This window comes from Anolis sagrei, chromosome 1 (assembly GCF_037176765.1).
Source record: "Anolis sagrei isolate rAnoSag1 chromosome 1, rAnoSag1.mat, whole genome shotgun sequence".
Lineage (NCBI taxonomy): Eukaryota > Metazoa > Chordata > Lepidosauria > Squamata > Dactyloidae > Anolis > Anolis sagrei.
Window position 1 is genome coordinate 211,884,982 of NC_090021.1, and position 24,405 is coordinate 211,909,386.

Below are 24,405 nucleotides of genomic sequence, written 5' to 3' on the forward strand. Positions count from 1 at the left end.
CATCATGTGATCATACTTGAGGGACTTTTCATGTCAAGAGCAACTAGAGAAGCTACAGGCCACTTCAGGTGTGAGATAATTGGCTGTCTGCAAAGATGTTGCCCAGGATTATTTCCCTTTATGATAAGGTCCTTGAAAAAAACCAAGTATTATACTTGATATGCTGCCCTTGACATGGACATTGCTTAGATTGCATAGATCCAAGTGCCATATCTAAGTCTTAGAAAGAATAAGCAGTTTTGTTAGATCATTGTTTGCTGGGAAGCTACATTTTCAATTGGAAGAGGCAGTTAAGTGCAACTAAAAATATTTGAAGCTTCTTTCAGCACTTAAGATATCATTGGCTAAAGACTTCCTTTGATGCAGGAAAGATATCATCACTTCCTCTTCTGACATTCATGTTAATACATAGTTACTAAAGATTTATTCAGACAAAGAAGAGACACTGCATTTTGGAATGAGATTAGCATTGTGCAGCCCTATTCAGGTATTAGCCTTCATTATCTGAATGTATGAGCAGGGCTGGCTGAATAGAACAAGGTGACCATCCACAGCAGAGACAGGCAACTTCAAACTGTTGGAAGGTACTTCAGTGGCCAACTAGTCTAAATCCCTGTCAATAAAATTAATCAATTAACTGAATTTTCCATGCGCTGAACCAATTGTAGTCAGTTCAAGAATTTAGATGCACAGCACCCCCCACATTATGATTAAGGATTTGCATTTTTGGAAGGAGACATTTGGCACCTTTTCCAGTTTATAAATGGCTCCCAAACAGATTGCCAATATTAAAATGTAAATATGTGTGGATGAAAGAACTCTTCTGCAAAGCTCTGAAGCAACAGTTTTGTATCACATAGGCCAGCAAAGCTTTTCAGTAGAAAAGAAAAAAAGCCCTAATTGTCATACAGAATTTTTGAGATTATCCCTTCACTCTAACCCAATTTTAGCAAAAACCAATAATTAATCACGGTGATAACAGGTGTCTGGTCATAATGATCTCATATAGCACATCCAAGCTTCTCATGGATTTTTTTTTTTGTGGCAATGGCATTACCCAGAAGCCCGAGATAAGACATTCACAACTACAAGAACCTGACAAAGAAGCCAGCTAATCCAATGTCCTTTCAGCAGTTTTACAGATACACTTGTATTGTTCCCCTAGGGAGCAGAAGGCTAGCATTTAAATTGCTGTCATTTCATTATTCCCAGAGCAGAATATTTCATGGTATCTCAAACCAATTATTAGCTGCTAATTTGTCTTTTTTTCCCCTGGCAGGAAAATGCTTGCATTATAGAAGGACTCTGCTATGCAAAAGGTGATTCAAGCACTACCAGCCCTTGTCTTCTGTGTGACCCTTCAGTTTCTCAATTTACCTGGGCCCACAATGAAAGTAAGCTCAATAAGCACCAGACAATTAGATGACATTTAGATTTTTAAACAAAAATACATATTATTTTTATGTTATTGGGCAGGTTTTTTGCAAGAGGATGTATTCTTATCCATGGCTTGCACATTCTATGCATTTCTGTAATTTCTTGAACAGTGTAGGTTATTTTCTTCAGAACAGACCATTTCTCACAAAGAGAAGTACTACAGTACTACAGCAGAGTACTTGGCTATTGCCTTATTCTTTTCTAGAACTATTATAAGAGGCTAATTTGCAAATCACTCAAGCAGCGCCCAGGTCTCATCTTCTACGTAACAGCATCTCCCCCTATTAACCCATGTGGGCTCTATGATCTGATGGCAAAGCCCTCCTCTCAGTCCCACTTCCCTCTCAAGTGAGGTTGGTGGGGATGAGGGAAAGGGACTCAATTATGGACCTCGGGGAGATCAGGGAAGCCCCCACAATTCAATCCTTTCAGAGGGAACTGAAGACTTTTCAAATAGGCCTTTGACAATGGTAACATCTAAAATTGGAGAACCTAAATGGAATGAAATTTTACCCAGATGCTGATATTTTAATCCAATCTTTGACTGGGACATTTAATCTAGTTTGTATATTATGGTTTTGATTATAATTTATTGTTTGTGTTTTATTGCTTATTTTGTTTTGAGTGGATGTGTTTTATATTAATCTCCATATGATGCGCATTTTTTATTTCACCTGGTGTTTATTTTTATTGATTTAGGCTAATTTCTGTTGTATATTCTATGTGTTTTGTTTTACACTTTTGTTGTCTTGTAAGCTGCCCTGAGTCCCTCCAGGGAGATGGGGCGAGATATAAATAAAGTTTTTTATTATTATTATTCTAACAGCAGTAAAACCCATATACCCCTGTATGCCAAATTGGCTACCTTGGTATATAGAAACAAGACTGCAAGCCAGGTCTTTACAGGACTGATCCTCATCCAAAACAAATAAATGGTAGTGCAACCTATCCAATACCTTCCCCCAAATATAACCCAAACTATATCTTGTTTTGAATGAGATGCTTCAAACAGAGCTTTTCTTTTTCTCCATCACCTATATCAAGTCCATACATGTTCATTCAAGGATTGCATTGCATTTTTCACTGAATATGGAAGAAACATTTGGATCTTTCCCAATTACAGTTTAATAACCACAATCAAATTAAGATGTTAATTTATTACACACACCTCCCTGTGGCTAAATAAAACAGCCCACTAGGAGTAAAGGTGGTGGTAAAATACATATGTTGTATGATGTCTTAATTCTTTTAATTTCCAAAGTACATATTATGTCTCCTTAAATCACAAACTCATATTTTCATTTGCAGAATTCAATAAAAAATAATATCTGGGATATTCAACAAATTGTGTAGATTTTGTACCAATGGTCATGTGGCAAATTCTGCTGTGGGTAAGGGCTTTGATGGCCTCTGTGAATAGAGGGTAGTGTTAAAAGCATGTGGTGCTTAGCACCTGAATGCAGTGTGTGCAGGGAGTGGAGCTGTGTACTATAGAAAGCCTATCTATCCCCTCATGAGTTTATCTCAGCCTTTGCTTGTGACCCACCCTCCTACTGGAGCCCCGGTGGCACAGTGGGTTAAACCCCTGTGCCGGCAGGACTGAAGACCGACAGGTCGCAAGTTCGAATCCGGGGAGAGGCAGATGAGTTTCCTCTATCAGCTCCAGCTCCTCATGCGGGGAGATGAGAGAAGCCTCCCACAAGGATGATAAAAACATCAAATCATCCGGGCGTCCCCTGGGCAACGTCCTTGCAGACGGCCAATTCTCTCACACCAGGAGTCACTCCTGATATGACAAAAAAAAACCCTCCTACTCTCAGTACAGTGTGAACTTTGCTAGATAATGACCAATGACCCTTGGGGTAACTGTTTTTGTCCAAGGAGGTTCAGCAGGTAGTTATAGATTGACACATGGTCTCAAGCAGACCAACTTCAGGTTGCTTTTCCTCACTGTTTGCTCATCCCCAGGCATAACTTAATTAAATAAAAATAAAATGGCCTTTGTTTAACCCAATTTTCTGTGTCTAGCTCATTATTTCTCAGCTGATTATCGATGTATTTTTACATAAATTATGCACCACTTGATCCTTGCTTCATTTTCCTATTTTGTTTAGATAACTTGCCGCCTGTGTTCCACACCCCATCTGACCAGCTTCTGACATTTGAGGGAGAGAATTTCGTTTACCAGCTGCTAGCACTGGATCCAGAGAAGTCAGCAGTGCTGTTTACTTTAGAAAGTGGCCCTCCAGAAGCCTCCCTCTCTCCAGCTGGCCTCCTCATCTGGAAAGTTGCCTTTGGAGAATCGGAAAGCTTTAACTTCACAGTGTCTGATGAATGCAATGCCCAAAGTAGACACACCATTCAGGTAGGAACAGCTCTCCTGCAAACAGGTTTGTCAGAGTCTTGGTTTCTTCCATTATAGAGAATAATTTGTTATTGTCTTTAAAAAGCTAAGTCTTCAGCTATTTTCAAGTAAGTGCATATTATACAACATGACAGTAATGATCAATTAATCTAATAAATATCTTAGCAAGCGTAAAACCCATATATACAATGAACAAGAGAGGGTACTATCGATTGCTGTCTGAAAGAACACTTTTGCCGACCCTGTTAATGGTTCATTAATCTGCTTTAAAATTCACTATGTGCACTTGGATCTTTGAAGAAAAGCACATAACAACATAAAAGACCAGGTTTTAGTCATAAAGGAGAGATGATAATTCATTCACAATGATATTTTTAGAGGCTCCCATGCTCTTATGTCATTACTCCACAGCCTTGGATTCTTGGCAGTGCTTCTTTTCTGCTTTGTCTTTATTTCAAGGTGTTCCATTAATTCTACAATAGCATGGGCTAATAAGGTAAATGCAGAGGAGGAAAAAATTACAACTAGAAGTGTCTGACTAACAATGGGAAATTGTAAAAGAGCCTGGCAACACATATGCACAGAATAAACGTTCACCCAAACTGCTAGATATACCACCACATCAGATGAGCTGATTTGCCCATTGTACACTGCTTCCCCTCTCTTTTTGGCCTTTACACAATGTGCGGGCACTTCTGGCTGGGCTCCATGCCGAAAAAGGAGAGAAAGCAGTGCATGCCTTCCTGTGTTACCTTCCCTTCAATGGGAGGAATCCAGGTGGTGACACTTCCTCTAATGGGATTAGGGGTACAGTAAAGGTGGTCAATGTGGGGTGTGGAGCAGCACCTTCTCCATGTCCCCTTCTGGGAGCCCATGGATTTCCCCAATGTGGGGCAAATCCATGGGCTTTTTGTCACCAACTGAAATGCTGGTGACACACCAGTGTAGCAGACACATATTTTTCATAGCCCAATAGCAATAGTACAGTAAGATAAACAAAATCTGCTGGTGCCAGGCATTTTACTCCTACAATGCCTTCAGGACAACTGTACCTGTAGCATTTCCCATCCTGTTTCTAATGCTTTCACTGCAGGAGTTGCATTGGCATAATGTTCTTTTGGGATGCTAGCCACATAATTGAATGGCACCTTCACCATAGCTTTAGACAAGGATTCTGGGAGATCATATTTAAATCCTTGCTTACTCATGAAAACCTATGTATACACCTGGACAAATCATACCTTCTCACAATCCTTATTGCTTTTGTCTTCTCTAGGTTTCAGTGCAGCCTTGTGGTTGCTTAAATGGTGGAACATGCATCACCAATGTTAACTTTCCTTCAGGTCTTGGTAAATACTTGTGCATATGTCCCAATGAATTTGAAGGAGAACACTGTCAGAACAGCCATAATTATTGCAAATCAAATCCCTGTGCCATTGGTTCCTGTATTGATCAAACAGATAGTTATATTTGTAAATGTCCAGCTGGTTGGAAAGGTAAGCTGAGCTTCCCACTTGTTTTGGAACCTCCTTACTGTTTTCACAGTTAATTTCGGGACATAGCTATGTTGCTGTGCATAGCATGTGGAGGCTAGTAAAAGCAATATCTGAGAATCATATTTTCCACACCACGGGAATAACATTCAGAACCACTGAACCAGTTGATTGGCTGCACAACAAGAAGAGTTTCTTTGTATTCCTACACATTTGATAGTTGTGAATTGGAGGCACCCAGTACTACAAATGATTCGCCTGTCAAGCAGCCATACACACTGTAATGGTATTGCTTCCAGTGGTTTTACAGCTATAGACTGATACCAGAAAACTATGATTCCAACACTCTTGAATATCTTTTCACCTCTGCTCTGCTGCAGTAACCTTCAAGGCTGATTTGGACATGATTAAAAAAACAATGATTTGTATGGAGTCAAAATGGCTTTCAATCCTTAATGGCTGATCTTAGCATTATATGTACTCATACAGTGACTGGTCATTGGTTAAATGTGTATTCCATGATTTGGACAGTTACTTAGTAAGTTAAGATAAGAAATAGGCAGAAAATGACTTGCATGCTTGAACTTTTTAGTTCAATTGAAGCATGCTTTTACTTCAATTGAAGCATGCTTTTACTTACCAATGGCTGGATGTAGACTTTAAAAAGATTTTATTTATATACAACCAATAATGCTCTATAATTGACCTTCCAGACAGCCTCCTCATAACAAAACTGCATTCAGCAAAAGTCCTTTCTAATCATAACAGAAAGCCCTCTATTCCTTTTTAGCCTCTTTTTTCATGCTTCTTGTTAGTACTGTTTTGGGGGTGAAGGGGATGGGGAAATTAGTAGAGCAGTCTCTGAGTTGCCACTCTGAATTACCATTCTTTCCCTTTCCTGTGGGGAGGGCTTTCAATTTGAGAGATTATTCAATATGCAAATCAGAACCTATTAATCACAGCTATATTTAGACAATCCATTGCCTAAGAGCTAAGGCAGATTTCTGACATATATCCATTTCTAAACAGAGATCTTTAGTAGGCAAATTGTCATATTTCTGGTAAAGTCTTACATAAGACATCAAAGTCCTCTAGTGGTATGTGATCTTGTATTAATCGTGCTAGCAAACCCATTGCTCTGTAAAGGGTTTAAGATCTCTGTGTTCCAAGAATTTAATGAAAAATGTAGGGAATATGGGGTATGAGTAATGCTGACATTCAAATGAAATGGGAAGGGATGTCTTGTAGTCAGAAGAAAATAGATTAAAATAATTTCTCTTATTTTTCTTCTAGTGGTAACAAATGCATTGTGAAGAGATGTATTTTTCTTTTCCATTTGTCCTCGGGGTCTCAGCCATCTCTGCTCACATCCTTTCCATTCACTGATCTCCCCATCCCCATCATATTATATTTACCTTTCACTGGTGTTCTTTTCACCAGCAATTTACGATCTCCTTTGAGAAATGTTCTCTTTGCTTTCAACTGCAGAATGATGCAGTAGTATCCAAGAAAGTAGCAGGAGAGAAGGTAGAAAGTAACTATTTCCAGAAGTAGCCCATTGTTGTTGTTCATTCGTTCAGTCGTCTCCGACTCTTCGTGACCTCATGGACCAGCCCACGCCAGAGCTCCCTGTCGGCCGTTACCACCCCCAGCTCCCTCAAGGTCAGTCCAGTCACTTCAAGGATGCCATCCATCCATCTTGCCCTTGGTCGGCCCCTCTTCCTTTTGCCTTCCACTTTTCCCAGCATAATTGTCTTCTCTAGGCTTTCCTGTCTCCTCATGATGTGGCCAAAGTACTTCAACTTTGTCTCTAGTATCTTTCCCTCCAGTGAGCATTCGGGCTTTATTTCCTGGAGGATGGACTGGTTGGATCTTCTCGCAGTCCAAGGCACTCTCAGCACTTTCCTCCAGCACCATAGCTCAAAAGCATCGATCTTCCTTCGCTCAGCCTTCCCTAAGGTCCAGCTCTCACATCCGTAGGTTGCTACAGGGAATACCATGGCTTTGACTAGGCGGATCTTTGTTGCCAGTCTGATGTCTCTACTCTTTACTATTTTATCGAGACTGGACATTGCTCTCCTCCCAAGAAGTAAGCGTCTTCTGATTTCCTGGCCCATAAGTGTGTGCATAGGTTCTGGTGTTTATGAGAATCGCTATGCTTGTGCTAATTCCCTGTTTGTACCTGAATATAGGAATTTGGTCAAAACAAGGACATAAAATAACTGTAAATCTTTACCTTCATAGAATATACATATGAGCATGTCTTGTGATTTCTTTCATTCTAGTAAGTTGAATTGGTTCCAATTATCTGTTTCTCTCTCACACACAGAAACAGAAATACAGACACATTTTGAAGCAACTGCATCATGATATACCACTATTCAGCCACCCAAGCATCAATATCTCTTTGTCAAACTATGATAAAAATCAAACTCTGTGTGTTTAAATGAGCCCTCTTCACTGCTGCAATCATTTTATTTTCTGAAACACACATAAACACACACATTCCATTTTTTCTCATCAGCATAAAGAAACAACCAATTTCTCAGATAATGACCATTCTTGGATGGTGGTAGTCAACTACTGATAGTGTTCCCTCTTGATTCATGAGATGGTAGTCTGCATGTTCACAGAAAGTGACCTGCTTCAATTATTCCCCCCTTTTCCCCCTCATTCATTTAAATAAAATATTCATTGTTTTAGCAGTTAGTTTCCTGACCTGGAAACAGCAAACACATTGTGGTGAGGGAGAGTAAAGAAATGATTGAGTGAAACAGGAATACTTTTCAATGCTTTAATGGCAGGTGAAAAATTATATGCAAGTGCAGTTGAGAGCCAGCTGGGAGGAAGATGATTTTACTTGAGGGCAGGTTCTGTTACAGCAATAAAAGCTTATCCTTGATGTTGTGTTTATGTCTCAATTCCCCAGAAAGCCATCAATAATCTAATGAGAAGGCAACATGGTACTGCTCAAGTGACAAGAGTGTTTCAGCGTCACATCTTTACAAATGATAGCAAACAGATAGTAGGAACAAAACACTTACTCTTCAGAGAGCACCTTAAGTATCATCTCTGGAGAAGCAAGTTGTCGAAAGTGTAGAAAGTGTTGTGCTTACTGAAAGACAAGTGCATTTGCAATCCCACACTGCTGTCATTGATAGGACAACAGCAATTTCAGATGCATGCTTTGGGAACAGGGAAGTGGGTAGAGATAAAAATGTGCTGGAGCAGTGGGGATGTTTGTGAGTGAAACATGGGCCCAGAGTTCATTTGCTATAATTTAAACTTCTATAGTTTACAGCCTACTGTATATTGAAATAATTTTCAGATATTCAGAGTGTTTGGTGCAAATGCTCATTGTCAGCATTCTCTAGACAGAAGGAAGCAACAGAATTTAATAAATTGACAAGCTTGAAATACATAGTTAAAAAATGAGAACAGGTTTCAGGAAAAAAAGTACCCACTTCCTAAAAAGTGTGTTCCTTTCTGCATTCTTTTTCCTGGTCTATGACAAAGTAGGAAAAGATGTTCAAAAGTGTGTAGATTTTATTTATTTATTTATTTATTTACTGCATTTCTATGCCGCCTTTCTCAGCCTGAAGGCAATTCAAGGCAGCTCACACTGGCACTATTTGATGCCACAATGAACATAAACAAAATTAAAAAACAATTAACACACATTATAAAAACCTTATAAAAGCATTAAAGGTAAACATCACCAATAACTTTCACTGGAAGGAGGGGGAGATCAACCTGATATCTCGGACCTTGAACCAGTCATAAGTAATTATGTGAGTAATGAGTTTCATGGGTATGAAGAATGATGAAGGACATTCAGACATGCACCTAAATGTACATTATACTGAACATAATGGCATATGGACAGGCAGCATTGAAATCAGATGCTGAGTTTCCTAACCTTGTCCTCATGTTGTACAGACAGAGAGTGAGAATCCTGGATTTGATTTCCAGTTGTCCCTCCCTCAAGAGAAAGGTGAGGAAGAATAGAGAACTCTACAACTGGGTCACAAGAGAGGAGGACATATCTCCTTATCTACACTGGGAAAGTGAAAAGGAAGTGAGGTGCTAAGTTAATCCCCTCACCTTTTGCTTTTCCCAGTGAATGCAAAACAGGGAGAAACCCATATGTTGGATGGAAACATTTTGACCAAAATTATAGTGGTGTAAAGGGCTGTGGCCCTACTCCCTCTCATTGGAAGAGTCACATCCCTGTCATCCCACTTGTCCATCCAATATTTATCTACAATTGAGAACATAGGGCTAAATGTGATACTAGTTTTGAACTGTTTTATAGTTTGAGATGTTATATTTATTTGTATGTATAATGCAGCATTGAGTTTTGCCTTAATTTGTAAGCCACTCTGAATCCCCTTCGGGGTGAGAAGAGTGGGGCAGAAATATAGTAAATAAATAAATAAGTAAATAAAATCGTTCTACCTGAAGTGAACCTTTTTAAATGAATTGAATGTGTAGTGAGAACTAACATCAGTCCTCTTGATTTCATAACACTACTGGAAAGATCAAAAGCAGATTTAGCTCATGGTCTCTACTTATTGTTCAAAGCCTGACACAAAAGGGAAGGAGATAAAGATTCCTGATGCTTTATATGGATTCCTAATGAATCCGAATATATATCATAATGTGTTGGCCTGCTTCAATGTATTGATTGTAGAAGGAAATTAGATGTTGCTTCCAGGAAGACATTTTTTAATTTCCCTTAATGTTTAATTATCACAGTGTTCCTATCTAAAACAACCATATAATTTTTCAGTGTTATGTTATGATACTAAAGAAACATCGAAGTGTAGAGGTTTATTTGGAAAAAAAATAAAGGATATCAAACAAGAATATGCAGACAATGTATTGTCGAAGGCTTTCATGGCTGGAATCACTAGGTTCTTGTGGGTTTTTTCGGGCTATAGAGCCATGTTCTAGAGGCATTTCTCCTGACGTTTCGCCTGCATCTATGGCAAGCATCCTCAGAGGTTGAGAAGGTCTGTTGGAAGTAGGAAAAATTGGTTTATATATCTGTGGAATGGCTGGGGTGGGGCAAGGAGCTCTTCCCTGCTGCAGTTAGGTGTGAATGTTTAGCTGATCACCTTCATTAGCATTTGAAGGCCTGCCTGAGTCTGGGAAAATCTGTTGCTGGGAGGTGTTAATCTGTGCCTGGTTTTTTCTCTCTGTTGTTTAGCTGTTATAATTTTAGAGTTTTTTAATACTGGTAGCCAGATCTTGTTCATTTTCATGGTCTCTTCCTTTCTGTTGAAATTGTCCACATGCTTGTGGATTTCAATGGCTTCTCTGTGTAGTCTGACATGGTGGTTGTTGGTGTGGCCAGCATTTCTGTGTTCTCAAATAATATGCTGTGTCCAGGCTGGTTCATCAGGTGCTCTGCTATGGCTGACTTCTCTGGTTGAAGTAGTCTGCAGTGCCTTTCATGTTCCTTAATGCGTGTCTGGGCGCTGCGTTTGGTGGTCCCTATGTAGACTTGTCCACAGCTGCATGGTATACGGTAGACTCCTGCAGAGGTGAGAGGATCCCTCTTGTCCTTTGCTGAACGTAGCATTTGTTGGATTTTCTTGGTGGGTTTGTAGATTGTTTGTATGTTGTGTTTCCTCATCAGCTTCCCTATGCGATCAGTGGTTCCCTTGATGTATGGCAGGAACACTTTTCCTCTGGGTGGATCTTCATCTTTACTCTCGTGGCTTGTTCTTGGTCTTGCAGCTCTTCTGATGTCTGAGGTGGAGTATCCATTGGCCTGGAGAGCCCAGTTGAGGTGGTTCAGTTCATCTTGGAGGAGGTGGGGTTTGCAGATTCTTTTTGCACGGTCTGCCAAGGCTTTAATGGTGCTTCTTTTTTGACTTGGGTGATGGTTGGAGTTTTTATGTAGATATATGCATATATGCCCCACCCCAGCCATTCCACAGATATATAAACCCATTTTTCCTACTTCCAACAGACCTTCTCAACCTCTGAGGATGCTTGCCATAGATGCAGGCGAAACGTCAGGAGAAATGCCTCTAGAACATGGCTCTATAGCCTGAAAAAACCCACAAGAACCTAGTGATTCCAGCCATGAAAGCCTTCGACAATACATTGAACATCTCTACGGGGAGAAACTGTTCCAAGACACAAGGAAATTGGAGAAACTAAGGACCAGGAAAGCACATCTACTGTGCTCCCTGACTTTCCTTCTACGCTGCAGAGACACAGATACCATCCCACAATTTCTCGCAGCCAAAAGGACTTTCAAAACACCACAGGCTCATCGGATCTATGACCGCCTAGAACGCAACCTCTTACGAGAGAGAATTCACACCATCCGCAAAGAACTCGCAAACACAGACAAGGAATTGCTGCACCTCCATATCAACATCAGCCAGAAGATGAATTCCCAGGACTGGGACAAAATAGACAACCTCACTTACAGGAAAATGGAGAAAAACATGGCTGTCCACACCAACAGACAAAAACAAAAATTCCACAAACGCCAAAAGCAACAGCCGAAACCAGAACTGGATACATCACGGACCATCATCAACCTGACAGACAGACAACTCTCTGAAGACCAAGTATCCATACTAGCGAAAGGAGGAAACTTTGCTGTGACCGCCACCAGGATCCCAGTAGAAAACATCATTGCCAATGTCGAATCAGCAATTTATCGCCTCCCCGAGGAGGAAGCAGAAGAAGTACGAGCAGAAACAGCAAGGATCCTGAAAAAGGCAAAACTTCCCCCCAGTAACATTACTAGGAAGGAAAGACAAGCCATCAGAGAACTGAATTCAGATCCGGATATCCTCGTTATGCCAGCAGACAAGGGGAATGCCACAGTTATCATGCATACAGAACAATACAAGGAGAAGATCAGAAAACTCCTGGACCCTACTATATACAAAAAACTCAAGCAAGACCCAACTGCCAAAATAACCAAGAAAACCAACACCCTGATTAAGAACTCCTCCATAAACTTTGACATACGACAACAGCTATGTAAATCGGAAGCCCACCCACCCAGGCTTTATGGACTCCCAAAAATCCATAAGGACTCCACCCCACTCAGACCCATCGTGAGTGCCATTGGATCCCCCACATACGACCTAGCAAAATTTCTTGCTGCACAGTTACAAAGCCATATTGGGCTCACTACACACTACATCAAGGACTCAGCCCACTTCATAGAAAAAATCAGCAATCTCAAGCTAAATAGAAACGACAAACTGATCAGCTTCGATGTGGTATCTCTATTTACCATGGTCCCGGTAGCAGACACCATGGCACTCATCAACCAGAGATTCCCAGAAGACATCACGGCTCTGTTTCACCATTGCCTTACCACCAGTTACTTTCAGTGGGACAATGAATTCTACGAACAAAAAGATGGAGTAGCTATGGGGAGCCCTCTCAGCCCGGTCATAGCTAACTTCTACATGGAACACTTTGAAGAACAAGCCCTGGAAACAGCAACCAAAAAGCCCACGATATGGTTCAGATATGTGGATGACACCTTCACCATTTGGAGCCATGGAGAAGAAGAACTCAACAGGTTCCTGGACCATCTTAACAGCATCCACCCAAACATCCAGTTCACCATGGAAAAAGAAAATGAAGGAAGACTGCCTTTTCTAGATGTCCTAGTCATCCGCAAACCAGATCAACAATTGGGTCACACCATCTACAGAAAACCCACACACAGAGATAGATATCTACATAAAAACTCCAACCATCACCCAAGTCAAAAAAAGAAGCACCATTAAAGCCTTGGCAGACCGTGCAAAAAGAATCTGCAAACCCCACCTCCTCCAAGATGAACTGAACCACCTCAACTGGGCTCTCCAGGCCAATGGATACTCCACCTCAGACATCAGAAGAGCTGCAAGACCAAGAACAAGCCACAAGAGTCAAGATGAAGATCCACCCAGAGGAAAAGTGTTCCTGCCATACATCAAGGGAACCACTGATCGCATAGGGAAGCTGATGAGGAAACACAACATACAAACAATCTACAAACCCACCAAGAAAATCCAACAAATGCTACGTTCAGCAAAGGACAAGAGGGATCCTCTCACCTCTGCAGGAGTCTACCGTATACCATGCAGCTGTGGACAAGTCTACATAGGGACCACCAAACGCAGCGCCCAGACACGCATCAAGGAACATGAAAGGCACTGCAGACTCCTTCAACCAGAGAAGTCAGCCATAGCAGAGCACCTGATGAACCTGCCTGGACACAGCATATTATTTGAGAACACAGAAATGCTGGCCACACCAACAACCACCATGTCAGACTACACAGAGAAGCCATTGAAATCCACAAGCATGTGGACAATTTCAACAGAAAGGAAGAGACCATGAAAATGAACAAGATCTGGCTACCAGTATTAAAAAACTCTAAAATTATAACAGCTAAACAACAGAGAGAAAAAACCAGGCACAGATTAACACCTCCCAGCAACAGATTTTCCCAGACTCAGGCAGGCCTTCAAATGCTAATGAAGGTGATCAGCTAAACATTCACACCTAACTGCAGCAGGGAAGAGCTCCTTGCCCCACCCCAGCCATTCCACAGATATATAAACCAATTTTTCCTACTTCCAACAGACCTTCTCAACCTCTGAGGATGCTTGCCATAGATGCAGGCGAAACGTCAGGAGAAATGCCTCTAGAACATGGCTCTATAGCCCGAAAAAACCCACAAGAACCTAATATGCAGACAGTTTTAATTTAATTGCGGGAGTTGCTAAAAATATAAGAACAATAATTTCTCCTGTCTTCTAAACACTAGGAATCAGTGAGTGTCAATGGGAAGAATCTAACAGTGGAGAGAAAGAGAAAGTAATCTAATAAGTTGTGAAAATATCAATAAGAACTGGACAGAATTCAGTTAAAGATGTCTTAAATGTACATTATGTTCATGTCAACTAAAGTCCTCTGTATGTTAATGAAACCACTGTATTTTTTAAAATCTCCTGAGACATTTCTGTTCCTTCAGGATTATAAAGCAAATTTTAATGATTATGGCTCTGCCCATGTGCCTTTAACAGAATTATGCATATAAAGGCAAAGCAGCATGACTGCAGAGGAGGAGGAGGAGGAGGAGGAGGAGGAGGAGGAGGAGGAGGATTGGATAATTTTAATACATGATTTTTTTTCAAGGGGAGGGAATTGTGCATTTGGAAAAACAAACAAAAAAAACCAATGCCCAAGATTGGCATTATCACTTGCAATCCAATTGAGTTAGCTTCTTTCCTTGCAATGGAGTGGCTCCACACTTGATAAAATTTTGTTGCCTCTTTTGCACCATTTAGAGATCTACAATATTCTTTTTTTTTTTTTTTTTGGTATGGAAAAGCTTCCAACATAAATATTGCACTTATTTTAAGAGGGAAAGCAAAGAACAACAACCACAAACAGAAGCAATCAGAGCTGATGGGAATATTCATTTCCTGTGAGTTGCTGGAATGTTTCACCTTAAGGTTCACAGTTCTACATTTTGGATTGTAATAAAACTGACAGTAATGAACAGTGAAGCAACAGCAGGTTCAGATAAATTTGTGTAAGGGTGAGTGGGGGGAGTTTGGGTGACAATTAAATGGCATATTGTTCAGTGCATTTACAGCTGAGATGTCTGCTTAGCATGTATGAACATTTAAGCTGAAGATTAAGATGGGTCTTCTCTTTTTATTAAACTTTGTTTCATTTGTGCCATAGGGCTTACTTGTCAAGAGGACATAAATGAATGTGAAGAGAATGTTTGTTCTTTTGGTGTCTCCTGCACAAACACCATGGGATCCTATGTATGTGGTGACTGTCCCCATGGGATGAAAGGTGATGACAGAAAGTGCAAGTGTAAGTATTGTGTAGTCTACTTATGACCCATTTGTTCCATGGATTTCATGAGCTGGGCTAGAGTAATAACTTAATTAAGATAAATTAAAATGTCACAAAGTAGTGAATATACAGGGAATCTCCCTGACAAGGTTCATGTTAAGTAAAAGGATAGAAAAGAAAGGGACAGAATATGGGCATGATCTCTCTTTTTTAACTCTCTTACTTCTGTGGTTTATAGCTATCCCAAGATGGTACATAATGCAAGAGCTGTTATGCAGACTTAATTAGTTTAAACATTGCTTAGCAAAAAAGAGATTTCATTTTAAACCAAAGGCAATCAAAATGAAGAAATATTCACTGGCTGTTTCCCTACTCTTTATTATGGAAACAAAGTAAATTTACCATTTTGCATACATCTACAATTGTACTTATGTCAAGTTCTTGGTGGCATGGGCATACCAAATCACCTTGTCTCTCTCCTGAGGAATCTGTATAAGGACCAAGTAGCAACAGTAAGAACAGACCATGGAACAACAGACTGGTTCAAGATCGGGAAAGGCGTACAGCAGGGTTGTATACTCTCACCCAACCTATTCAACTTGTATGCAGAATACATCATGTGATGTGCAGGGCTTGATGAATCCAAGGCTGGGGTTAAAATTGCTGGAAGAAACATTAACAACCTTAGATATGCAGATGATACCACTTTGATGGCTGAAAGCGAGGAAGAGCTGAGGAGACGTCTAATTAAGGTGAAAGAAGAAAGTGGGTTGCAGTTAAACATAAAAAAACCAAGAATATGGCAACCAGACTGATTGACAACTGGCAGATAGAGGAGAAAACATGGAGGCCGTGACAGTCTTTGTATTTCTAGGTGCAAAGATTACTGCAGATGCAGATTGCAGCCAGGAAATCAGAAGACACTTACTTCTTGGGAGGAGAGCAATGGCCAATCTCGACAAAATAGTGAAGAGTAGAGATATTACACTGGCAATGAAGATCTGCATAGTTAAAGCAATGGTATTCCCCGTAGTCACCTACGGATGTGAGAGCTGGACCATAAGGAAGGCTGAGCGAAGAAACATAGGTACTTTTGAACTGTGGTGTTGGAAGAAAGTTCTGAGAGTGCCTTGGACCGTGAGAAGATCCAACCAGTCCATACTTCAGGAAATAAAGCCTGACTGCTCATTGGAGGGAAGGATAGTAGAGGCAAAGATGAAATATTTTGTCCACATCATGAGGAGACAGGAAAGCTTAGAGAAGACAAGTATGCTGGGGAAAATGAAAGGAAAAAGGAAGAGGGGCCGACCAAGGGCAAGATGGGTGGATGGTATCCTTAAAGTGACTGGCTTGATTCTGAAGGAGCTGGGGATGGTGATGACCGACAGGGAGCTCTGGCATGGGCTGGTCCATGAGGTCATGAAGTTGGAAGTGACTGAACAAATGAACAACAAAATTGTACTTGCTAGCAGAAGAATGGAGACACAAAAGCAGCAACCATTTTTGACTGATTTTTTAAATATAAATTTGTATTCCATACTTGAAATAAATTAAGATGTAAAAAGTTTTCTTAGATTGCCAATTTTACTCCATGTTTGCAGAAACCAAAGAATGGCCTGGAGAAACCCTACACTTTGTTGGGGGGGGGGGGGGGATTGTGAAAAGCTAGGTCATTTCCAATTCAGAAATAGTCCTGCTTTTCTCACAGGCCACTGCTGCCATCCCATATTTCCTGCACTTTACAGCATTGGAAAAAGGGAATGACACGTGCCTTTTGTGCCCTTTTGCACTGCAGCAGCAGCTACAGAGCCCTAGAGTGTTCTTAGCTATTACCAGGTATCATTCCCAGTGACAGAAAAACCATCCATGCCCTCTCCTTTCCCTTCTCCTCCCCAAATTGTGCAAATGCCTTTGCTGACTTTGGTAAAGGCACCTGACAATGGCCAGGACCTCTTTGGAGCTCCTTGCTCAACACTACAGTGACAGAGGATGCAAAAAATAAAGGTGATCATCCAGTGGAGCCAGTAAAGGTTTGACTTGACTCAAGGGTCAAGGCCGCACTCTTGCCACTTCTGCAGTTTTGAGATGGAGAGGTATCAACACCTCAACAGAATCTAATCTAGGAATAGTCCAAAATAGCAATTATTTGAACCAGTCCTAGTTTTTGGTAGCTATATAAATGGGCTCAGATTCATATTCAACTGAGATTAAAACAGAACCATCGTTTTCCTAATACTTCTAGTTAACAGTTCCCTATTGTACTCTTAATTTCTTAAAATGGAATGTTCACATGAAGGAGGGAGTTCTGAGTTTGGACCTTTTGTCCAGCATAACCAGGCATCAGACTGTAGCCACAACCCCAAATCTCTTTTAATTCACATTGTGCTTCCTTCTTCCCTTGTAGCCCTTAAGACATTATTTATAGCATCTTCACAGAAACACCTTAAAGCTTCCCCAAACTGACCACCTTCATTGGTCAGTGGTCACTTGTGACCTCTGACTCTTACATGATGGTGACGCCAATAAATGTGACTTAACTTCCTAGAGGGGGAAGACTAGTATACAAATATTATCATAGCCAGCCTCATATGATGATTCTTTAGTATCACACTACTTTTTCTGATGTTGCTGTTAAATCATAATCTGTATTTCACAACATGGTCATAGGAGCCCCCAGTGGCACAATGGGTTAAACCCTTTTGCCAGCAGGACTGAAGATCAACAGGTCACAGTTTCAAATCCGGGGAGAGCATGGATCAGCTCCCTCTGTCAGCTCCAGCTCCCCTTGTGGGGTCATGAGAGAAGCCTTTCACAAGGATACTAAAACATCAAAACATCCGGGCATCCTCTGGGCAATGTCCTTGCAGATGGCCAATTCTCGCACACCAGAAGCAACTTGCAGTCTCTCAAGTCATTCCTGACATTAAAAAAGCGATTATACTTTAGGCTGTGACTTTCTTCTAATTTCTTAACTTATACGACCTTTAAACAACTTCCTATTTCTTTTTTAAAAATAATAAAAATAAAGTTACACAAATGTGCAGAGAGAGGAAAAATAGTTGCATTTCTGTGCGTGCATGGATTAAACCTGACCCCAAGAATAGAGTGTGATGCTCAGAGCTCCCTGAGCTGGTATTACTGTGGGGTGTTTAATGAATCATTCACTTCATTATGCATAAAACAATTTATAAACACTCCTGAGATTCAAGCCACCTGCCTTCCTGATTTTTTTTCCTTTTCATGTATACACGTCTATTAACCTTCAGTGTAGAGAAGAAAGAAATTAAATGAACTAAAGAGGGAACGACCCAACGCTGCTCTCTTTCTTTGGCTGATTATAAAAGAAAACAGCAGCTTGCACATTTGTATGGGGAAGCTGGTGGGGTGGAGAAAAAACAATAGCTTACAATTGAGGAATCCTGGAATCAATATATCATCCATTGTAGGGCTGATTACATCTTCCCTTGGTTCAAGTTATGATTATGCTTGGTATAAACTGTTTTCTAAAGTGTCTCCCCTTCCACTGCTTTGTTGCAGAGTATTTTGTGGCTGCCTTGAAGTGTATCTGGGTTTTTGTATGGGTTAATTCTATTAACTGCAACTGGAGAAAAGGAAGATTCAATTAAACCCGAGAAACATTCTGCCCTTAGCCAAAATTTAGTTGCTTATTTGCATATACTGATGATTTTAAAATGTTTTTTTCCTAGTAGAACAGTTTTACACAGCCCAAATGAACAACTCCACTGGAAGAATGAAAATTGTGATTTTCATGGAAAATTTTGTACTGACTCCCGAGGACAGGCTAGGATGATAATCTGAGATAAAGAAGAGTTATGGTTCTGAATATTAACACTAGAGGTGCAAATCCCAACTTGATTTGTCCTTGCACAGTAAATAGGAAAAACTCATTTTGTGAGCCACTACAAGATAGCACGCTTTTGTAAAATTAAAAATTCGATAACAGTTGCTTGGTTGCGTGAACTAGTAAAATAGTTTCATTGGATGGGTTGGTTGTGTCTGTGTGATCAATCATGTTGTCCTTTTGCATCTGCTCTCTCCCTTTCCATCTCTCTCTTTCTGTGCTCAGCTTTACTAAAGAAAAAGACATGAGTTTTGCCTAGAAAAAACACCTGTTATATTGTGTGAATGTTGCAAAAACTTTGAAGACAAAAATGTTTGCTCTTTTGATCTTGATAAGCTTTCCCAAGGAGGCTTACTAAATGTTTGCAGATTGGCTCTGCAAGTCTCATTTTGCCAAGATTACTGTGAATGTGTGTAATTTAGACATGGCAAGATTTTTCCCTTGATAAAACTTAAATGATGCAGGAAATCTCTAAATGAATTGAGAAACCTCCAGTCTTGATCAACCCAACCATGCTATAGGATGATGAGTATAAGCCCTAGGCAAGTCTGCTTCTGCCATGCAACACTATATGTGAAGAGATGTGGTCACAAGAGATGTATAAAGGGAATCACAATGGCAATGCTAACAAATATTTTCCAGGTTTGATGTTATGGTGACTTTTTTTGCACTACATTAAATAAGGATAATTTTGTTAGTAGAGCGAAGCTTGGTTTTGTCCAAGGATAAAACTGATTCTAGCAGATACAGGAAAGGGAGTAGTTTTGAATTAAAAAATGAAATTTAAAATCACTTGTGGTGTGTTTGACCAGAATAATAACATTTCAATAGACATTGGCACACTAACTGCTGTTTTAATGCAGGTGGTCTATAGGAATGCATACAAAATCTACTCCAACACACAATTTGTGCAGACTTTCCTCAGTCTGAATTTTCTGCAGTATTTGCAGCAGGAATACAATTTACAATCCTGAACATTTGTGGCTGGTTGCTGATGTGTTCAGAAACACATGCACAATTGAATCATGCACATATTTCAAAAATGTGCAATATGGTACATACAATATGCATAAAGTAGTGGGAGAAAATATACACGCAATGAGTAAAAAAAATTAAAAATGTACACTGGAAATAAAATTCATAAAAGGGTCACTTTAATTTAATCAAAATGAAAACAGCCCAGGTATGGAGGTGGTAAGGGAGACATTCCACAGATGTGGACTTTATTGACGTACAATTTCCTGGTTGTGAAATTAACATAGCCCATGTTCTGCCGTATGTGATTTTGCTCATCAAATCAGTATTGTCTCCTTCTTTTAGGATATTTTATTTTGTTTGGCAGATTAGCACCAGAAATATAAAATGACTCTGGGTGCTATTACTTTTTGAACCTAAATTGAAGTGGTTCTTCCTTTTCAAGCCGGTGTTTCATCCCTACTTAAGGCTTTTGTGCTTTAACTTCATCACGCCACCCATACCAAAGCTCCATAAATCTTTGTAGGGCTTCATGTGCAATGATTCTTTTCTTCTCCCTTACTTACAGTTGGTTAACTCTTACTAACCTGAACTCAGAGCGCCACCATGAGTCATTATTTCCATCATTTGATGAGAACACCCACCCATAATTTCTCATTGAAGCCAGCCAGTAGCTAATTGCTTTGAAACATGGCTCCAAGTGGAATATTCAGTCTCTAACTTATTGGAGGAAATTAATATTTTAAATAGTCTCCAATGGACAATTTACTTGATTTACTTCCTTGAGCAATTTAAGCAAGAGTGTCCAAAGTACTGCTCTTGAGCCAGCTGCTGGCTAGAGACACTGCAGTGTAGTTTGGCAACCATCCATTTCTATAAATATGGGCTACAGATGGAAGAGGGCCAGTACGATTTTTTTAAAGTGGTCAAGATAATGTATCATTTGGGTTGCTGCTTAAAGTCTATTGCAACATCAAAATCTACTGCCTACATCTCTTTGCATGGCCTTACTTGGATAGGCATAATAAACTGAGATCTTGTTTTCAGGAGACTCTAGATGCTGACTTGTTTGATCACCTTTGCTCCTCTGTGCTCTTCCATGATAAACAACCTGGAAGGCATAGCTGATTTGATGTTAGTTTTCATGTCTACTTCCAATCACTGCAAAAATGAGCACCGTGCCTTTTTCACCTCTGTTGTTCTTTATTACAGCTGAGGACACTGCTGATGTGATGGAAGTTTTCATTCCTGATAATCATAATAGTAAAGGTGAACAGGAAAACAGTGAAGGCAACCCGTCACTGAAAGCCAAAGAAGCAAAGTCCTTGCCTGCAATTAAGTATGTCAATGCCAGTAAGGTGCATGGTAAGTGTAGTGTGATTAGATAAGTGTCAAAGGTTTTATTCTCAGAGTTTGAAGCTGATGCACAAAGATGTCATCACTGTTATATTAAATTAGTCTCCTGAGCAGCTAGTGCCTATAAATATAAATGCAGAGCTTGATCAACATGTATGAATCACTTTAAAAGAAAATGTTCCCTTTACAGCTTAGGTCAGAATATCGAATATGATTGATTATAGAGAGGCAGACTGTGCTTATGTTTCTGAAAGTAATGGGTGGGATATTTAAAGGAGAGGTGCAAAGGACTACCTGCCCCATAAGGTTAGTAGCTACGTCTAATCAGTGCTCATGGATTTGTCTGGTTTCCTAACTCATGAAATGAAAGGTGGCTAAACTAGTTTAAGTTTTCCTATCTAGTACAGACTGAGCATTCTTCATTTAGAATTCCAAAATCCAAAATACTCGAAAATAAAAAAAATGTCCACATGAGTGACAGAGATAGTTCAATGTTCACAAAGATGGTTTTAACCCAAATTATTAAAATTATTATGTATAAAAATTCCTTCAGACTATGTGCATATGAAGCATAAATTAATGTTTTGATATACTTGGGTCTCATCTCTGATATATCTTATTATGAAAAGTAGATTCTCAGTTAACTGGCACACATGGGAATTGGTAGAGGCCAGATAAATGTAGTTACTGGTTGCTTGAGAGTTCTTATTAAAATAGATTTCACTAATACCATATCATATACTATACTGTACCATAATGTTTGTATGGATGTCATGCCCCCACAGAAACCTCCTCTGTTTTCCTCCTTGGTAGGGGAGGTTAGCCTGCATATTGTAAATAGCTATTATGAGAGGGATCCAGCGTTACCCCGTTCCCTTTAAGATATCCCCTTTCACAATCTTCCCCAGGGGCGGAGCCTCTCAGATAGACTCAGCTGCATCTCTAGAAATCAGCCATTAGACCAGGAGTGAAGATGCTAAAAATATTTCGCATCAAAGTTGATAGGTAAGGGTTGATCAATACAAGCTAAACAATTAAACAGTTGGTTCTGTAAGCAAAGTGGCTTTGCTGAAGACACAGAGAACAGAAAAAAAGACGGCAAACAGAAGAAAAGACAGCAGACAATTTGGCAAAGATCACAGTTAGATCAAATCCCCAACCTTTTAAGAAACTTTTGCCAGTTAGATCAGGAGGAGTCGGGTTTTGAACCTTGCAATTGTTTTATTAAAGTCTTTATCAACCATTCCTCTGAGCATATCAACTATGTTCCCAGTAAGATCAGGACATCTCCATGCAGACAGATTTCAGGGACAAAATCATGGACTTAATATTAAGTTATAAAAACAGTAATTAAAAGCCAATTTAGACAAAGAGAAAATTAACTTAATGTAACACAGTTTTACTGCATTATAAAAACAGCTCTGTTTAAAACAATATTAGGTTCTTGTGGGTTTTTTCGGGCTATAGAGCCATGTTCTAGAGGCATTTCTCCTGACGTTTCGCCTGCATCTATGGCAAGCTTCCTCAGAGGTTGTGAGGTCTGTTGGAAGTAGGAAAAATGGGTTTATATATCTGTGGAATGGCTGGGGTAGGGCAAGGAGCTCTTCCCTGCTGCAGTTAGGTGTGAATGTTTGGCTGATTACCTTCATTAGCATTTGAAGGCCTGCCTGAGTCTGGAAAAATCTGTTGCTGGGAGGTGTTAATCTGTGCCTGGTTTTTTCCTCTCTGTTGTTTAGCTGTTATAATTTTAGAGTTTTTTAATACTGGTAGCCAGATCTTGTTCATTTTCATGGTCTCTTCCTTTCTGTTGAAATTGTCCACATGCTTGTGGATTTCAATGGCTTCTCTGTGTAGTCTGACATGGTGGTTGTTGGTGTGGTCCAGCATTTCTGTGTTCTCAAATAATATGCTGTGTCCAGGCTGGTTCATCAGGTGCTCTGCTATGGTTGACTTCTCTGGTTGAAGGAGTCTGCAGTGCCTTTCATGTTCCTTGATGCGTGTCTGGGTGCTGCGTTTGGTGGTCCCTATGTAGACTTGTCCACAGCTGCATGGTATACGGTAGACTCCTGCAGAGGTGAGAGGATCCCTCTTGTCCTTTGCTGAACGTAGCATTTGTTGGATTTTCTTGGTGGGTTTGTAGATTGTTTGTATGTTGTGTTTCCTCATCAGCTTCCCTATGCGATCAGTGGTTCCCTTGATGTATGGCAGGAACACTTTTCCTCTGGGTGGATCTTCATCTTGACTCCCATGGCTTGTTCTTGGTCTTGCAGCTCTTCTGATGTCTGAGGTGGAGTATCCATTGGCCTGGAGAGCCCAGTTGAGGTGGTTCAGTTCATCTTGGAGGAGGTGGGGTTCGCAGATTCTTTTTGCACTGTCTGCCAAGGCTTTAAAACAATATTTCTTGAGAGTTTCTTGAGAGTTTCAGTTGCTTGGGCTCGATTTTAACTGAGTCTACAATACATATATATAAACAAGTATGGTAATACCAAATTTGAAAAAAATATATCCAAAATCCCAAATGCTTCTGATGCTAAGCATTTTGGATAAGAGATATTCAGCTTGCACTTCCCAGATGTTACAGACTACCACTTCCATGATTGTAGACCATTGCCCATGTTGGATGGAGCTGATTGGAATTGAAGTCTAAAACATGTTTAGAGCACCAGCTCAGTCATGTATATAACAGTACATTCTTCCCTATGCACAAACCAGTTCAGTACAGTTTGAGAGAAAAACTCCATGTGTGTATCTGCACTAGATTGCCTTCCATCCTTACTCATTGTTGCTGCTCTTGATCACCATTGGCATTGTGGTCTCTACTCAGCTTGGTTGTCCTTGCTGCAGAAGTGCTAGCTTTTACAAGTGGCCTTCATATTTGTATAAAAGAACCATAGTGGCACAATGGCTTAAACCCTTGTGCCAGCTGAACTGCTGACCTGAAGACCTGAGGGTCGTGGTTTAAATCTGCTAAAAATGGAATGAGCTCCCATCTGTCAGCCCCAGCTTCCCATGCAGGGACATGAGGGAAGCCTCTCACAGGCATCCCCTGGACAATGTCCTTGCAG

The 24,405-nt window shown here is 40.2% G+C and overlaps 1 protein-coding gene across 7 annotated transcripts in view; it reads left to right on the forward strand.

The window, feature by feature from the left end:
• LOC132766860 (von Willebrand factor D and EGF domain-containing protein-like) overlaps nucleotides 1–24,405 on the forward strand; it is a 324,994-nt gene that overhangs the window by 193,869 nt on the left and 106,720 nt on the right. For all 7 annotated transcript variants that reach the window (XM_067472855.1, XM_067472881.1, XM_067472890.1 and 4 more), the window contains 5 exons: nucleotides 1,280–1,394; nucleotides 3,552–3,802; nucleotides 5,079–5,298; nucleotides 15,028–15,165; nucleotides 21,197–21,349. In XM_067472855.1, the coding sequence (XP_067328956.1) occupies nucleotides 1,280–1,394; nucleotides 3,552–3,802; nucleotides 5,079–5,298; nucleotides 15,028–15,165; nucleotides 21,197–21,349 (877 nt within the window). The remainder of the gene's footprint in view (nucleotides 1–1,279; nucleotides 1,395–3,551; nucleotides 3,803–5,078; nucleotides 5,299–15,027; nucleotides 15,166–21,196; nucleotides 21,350–24,405) is intronic.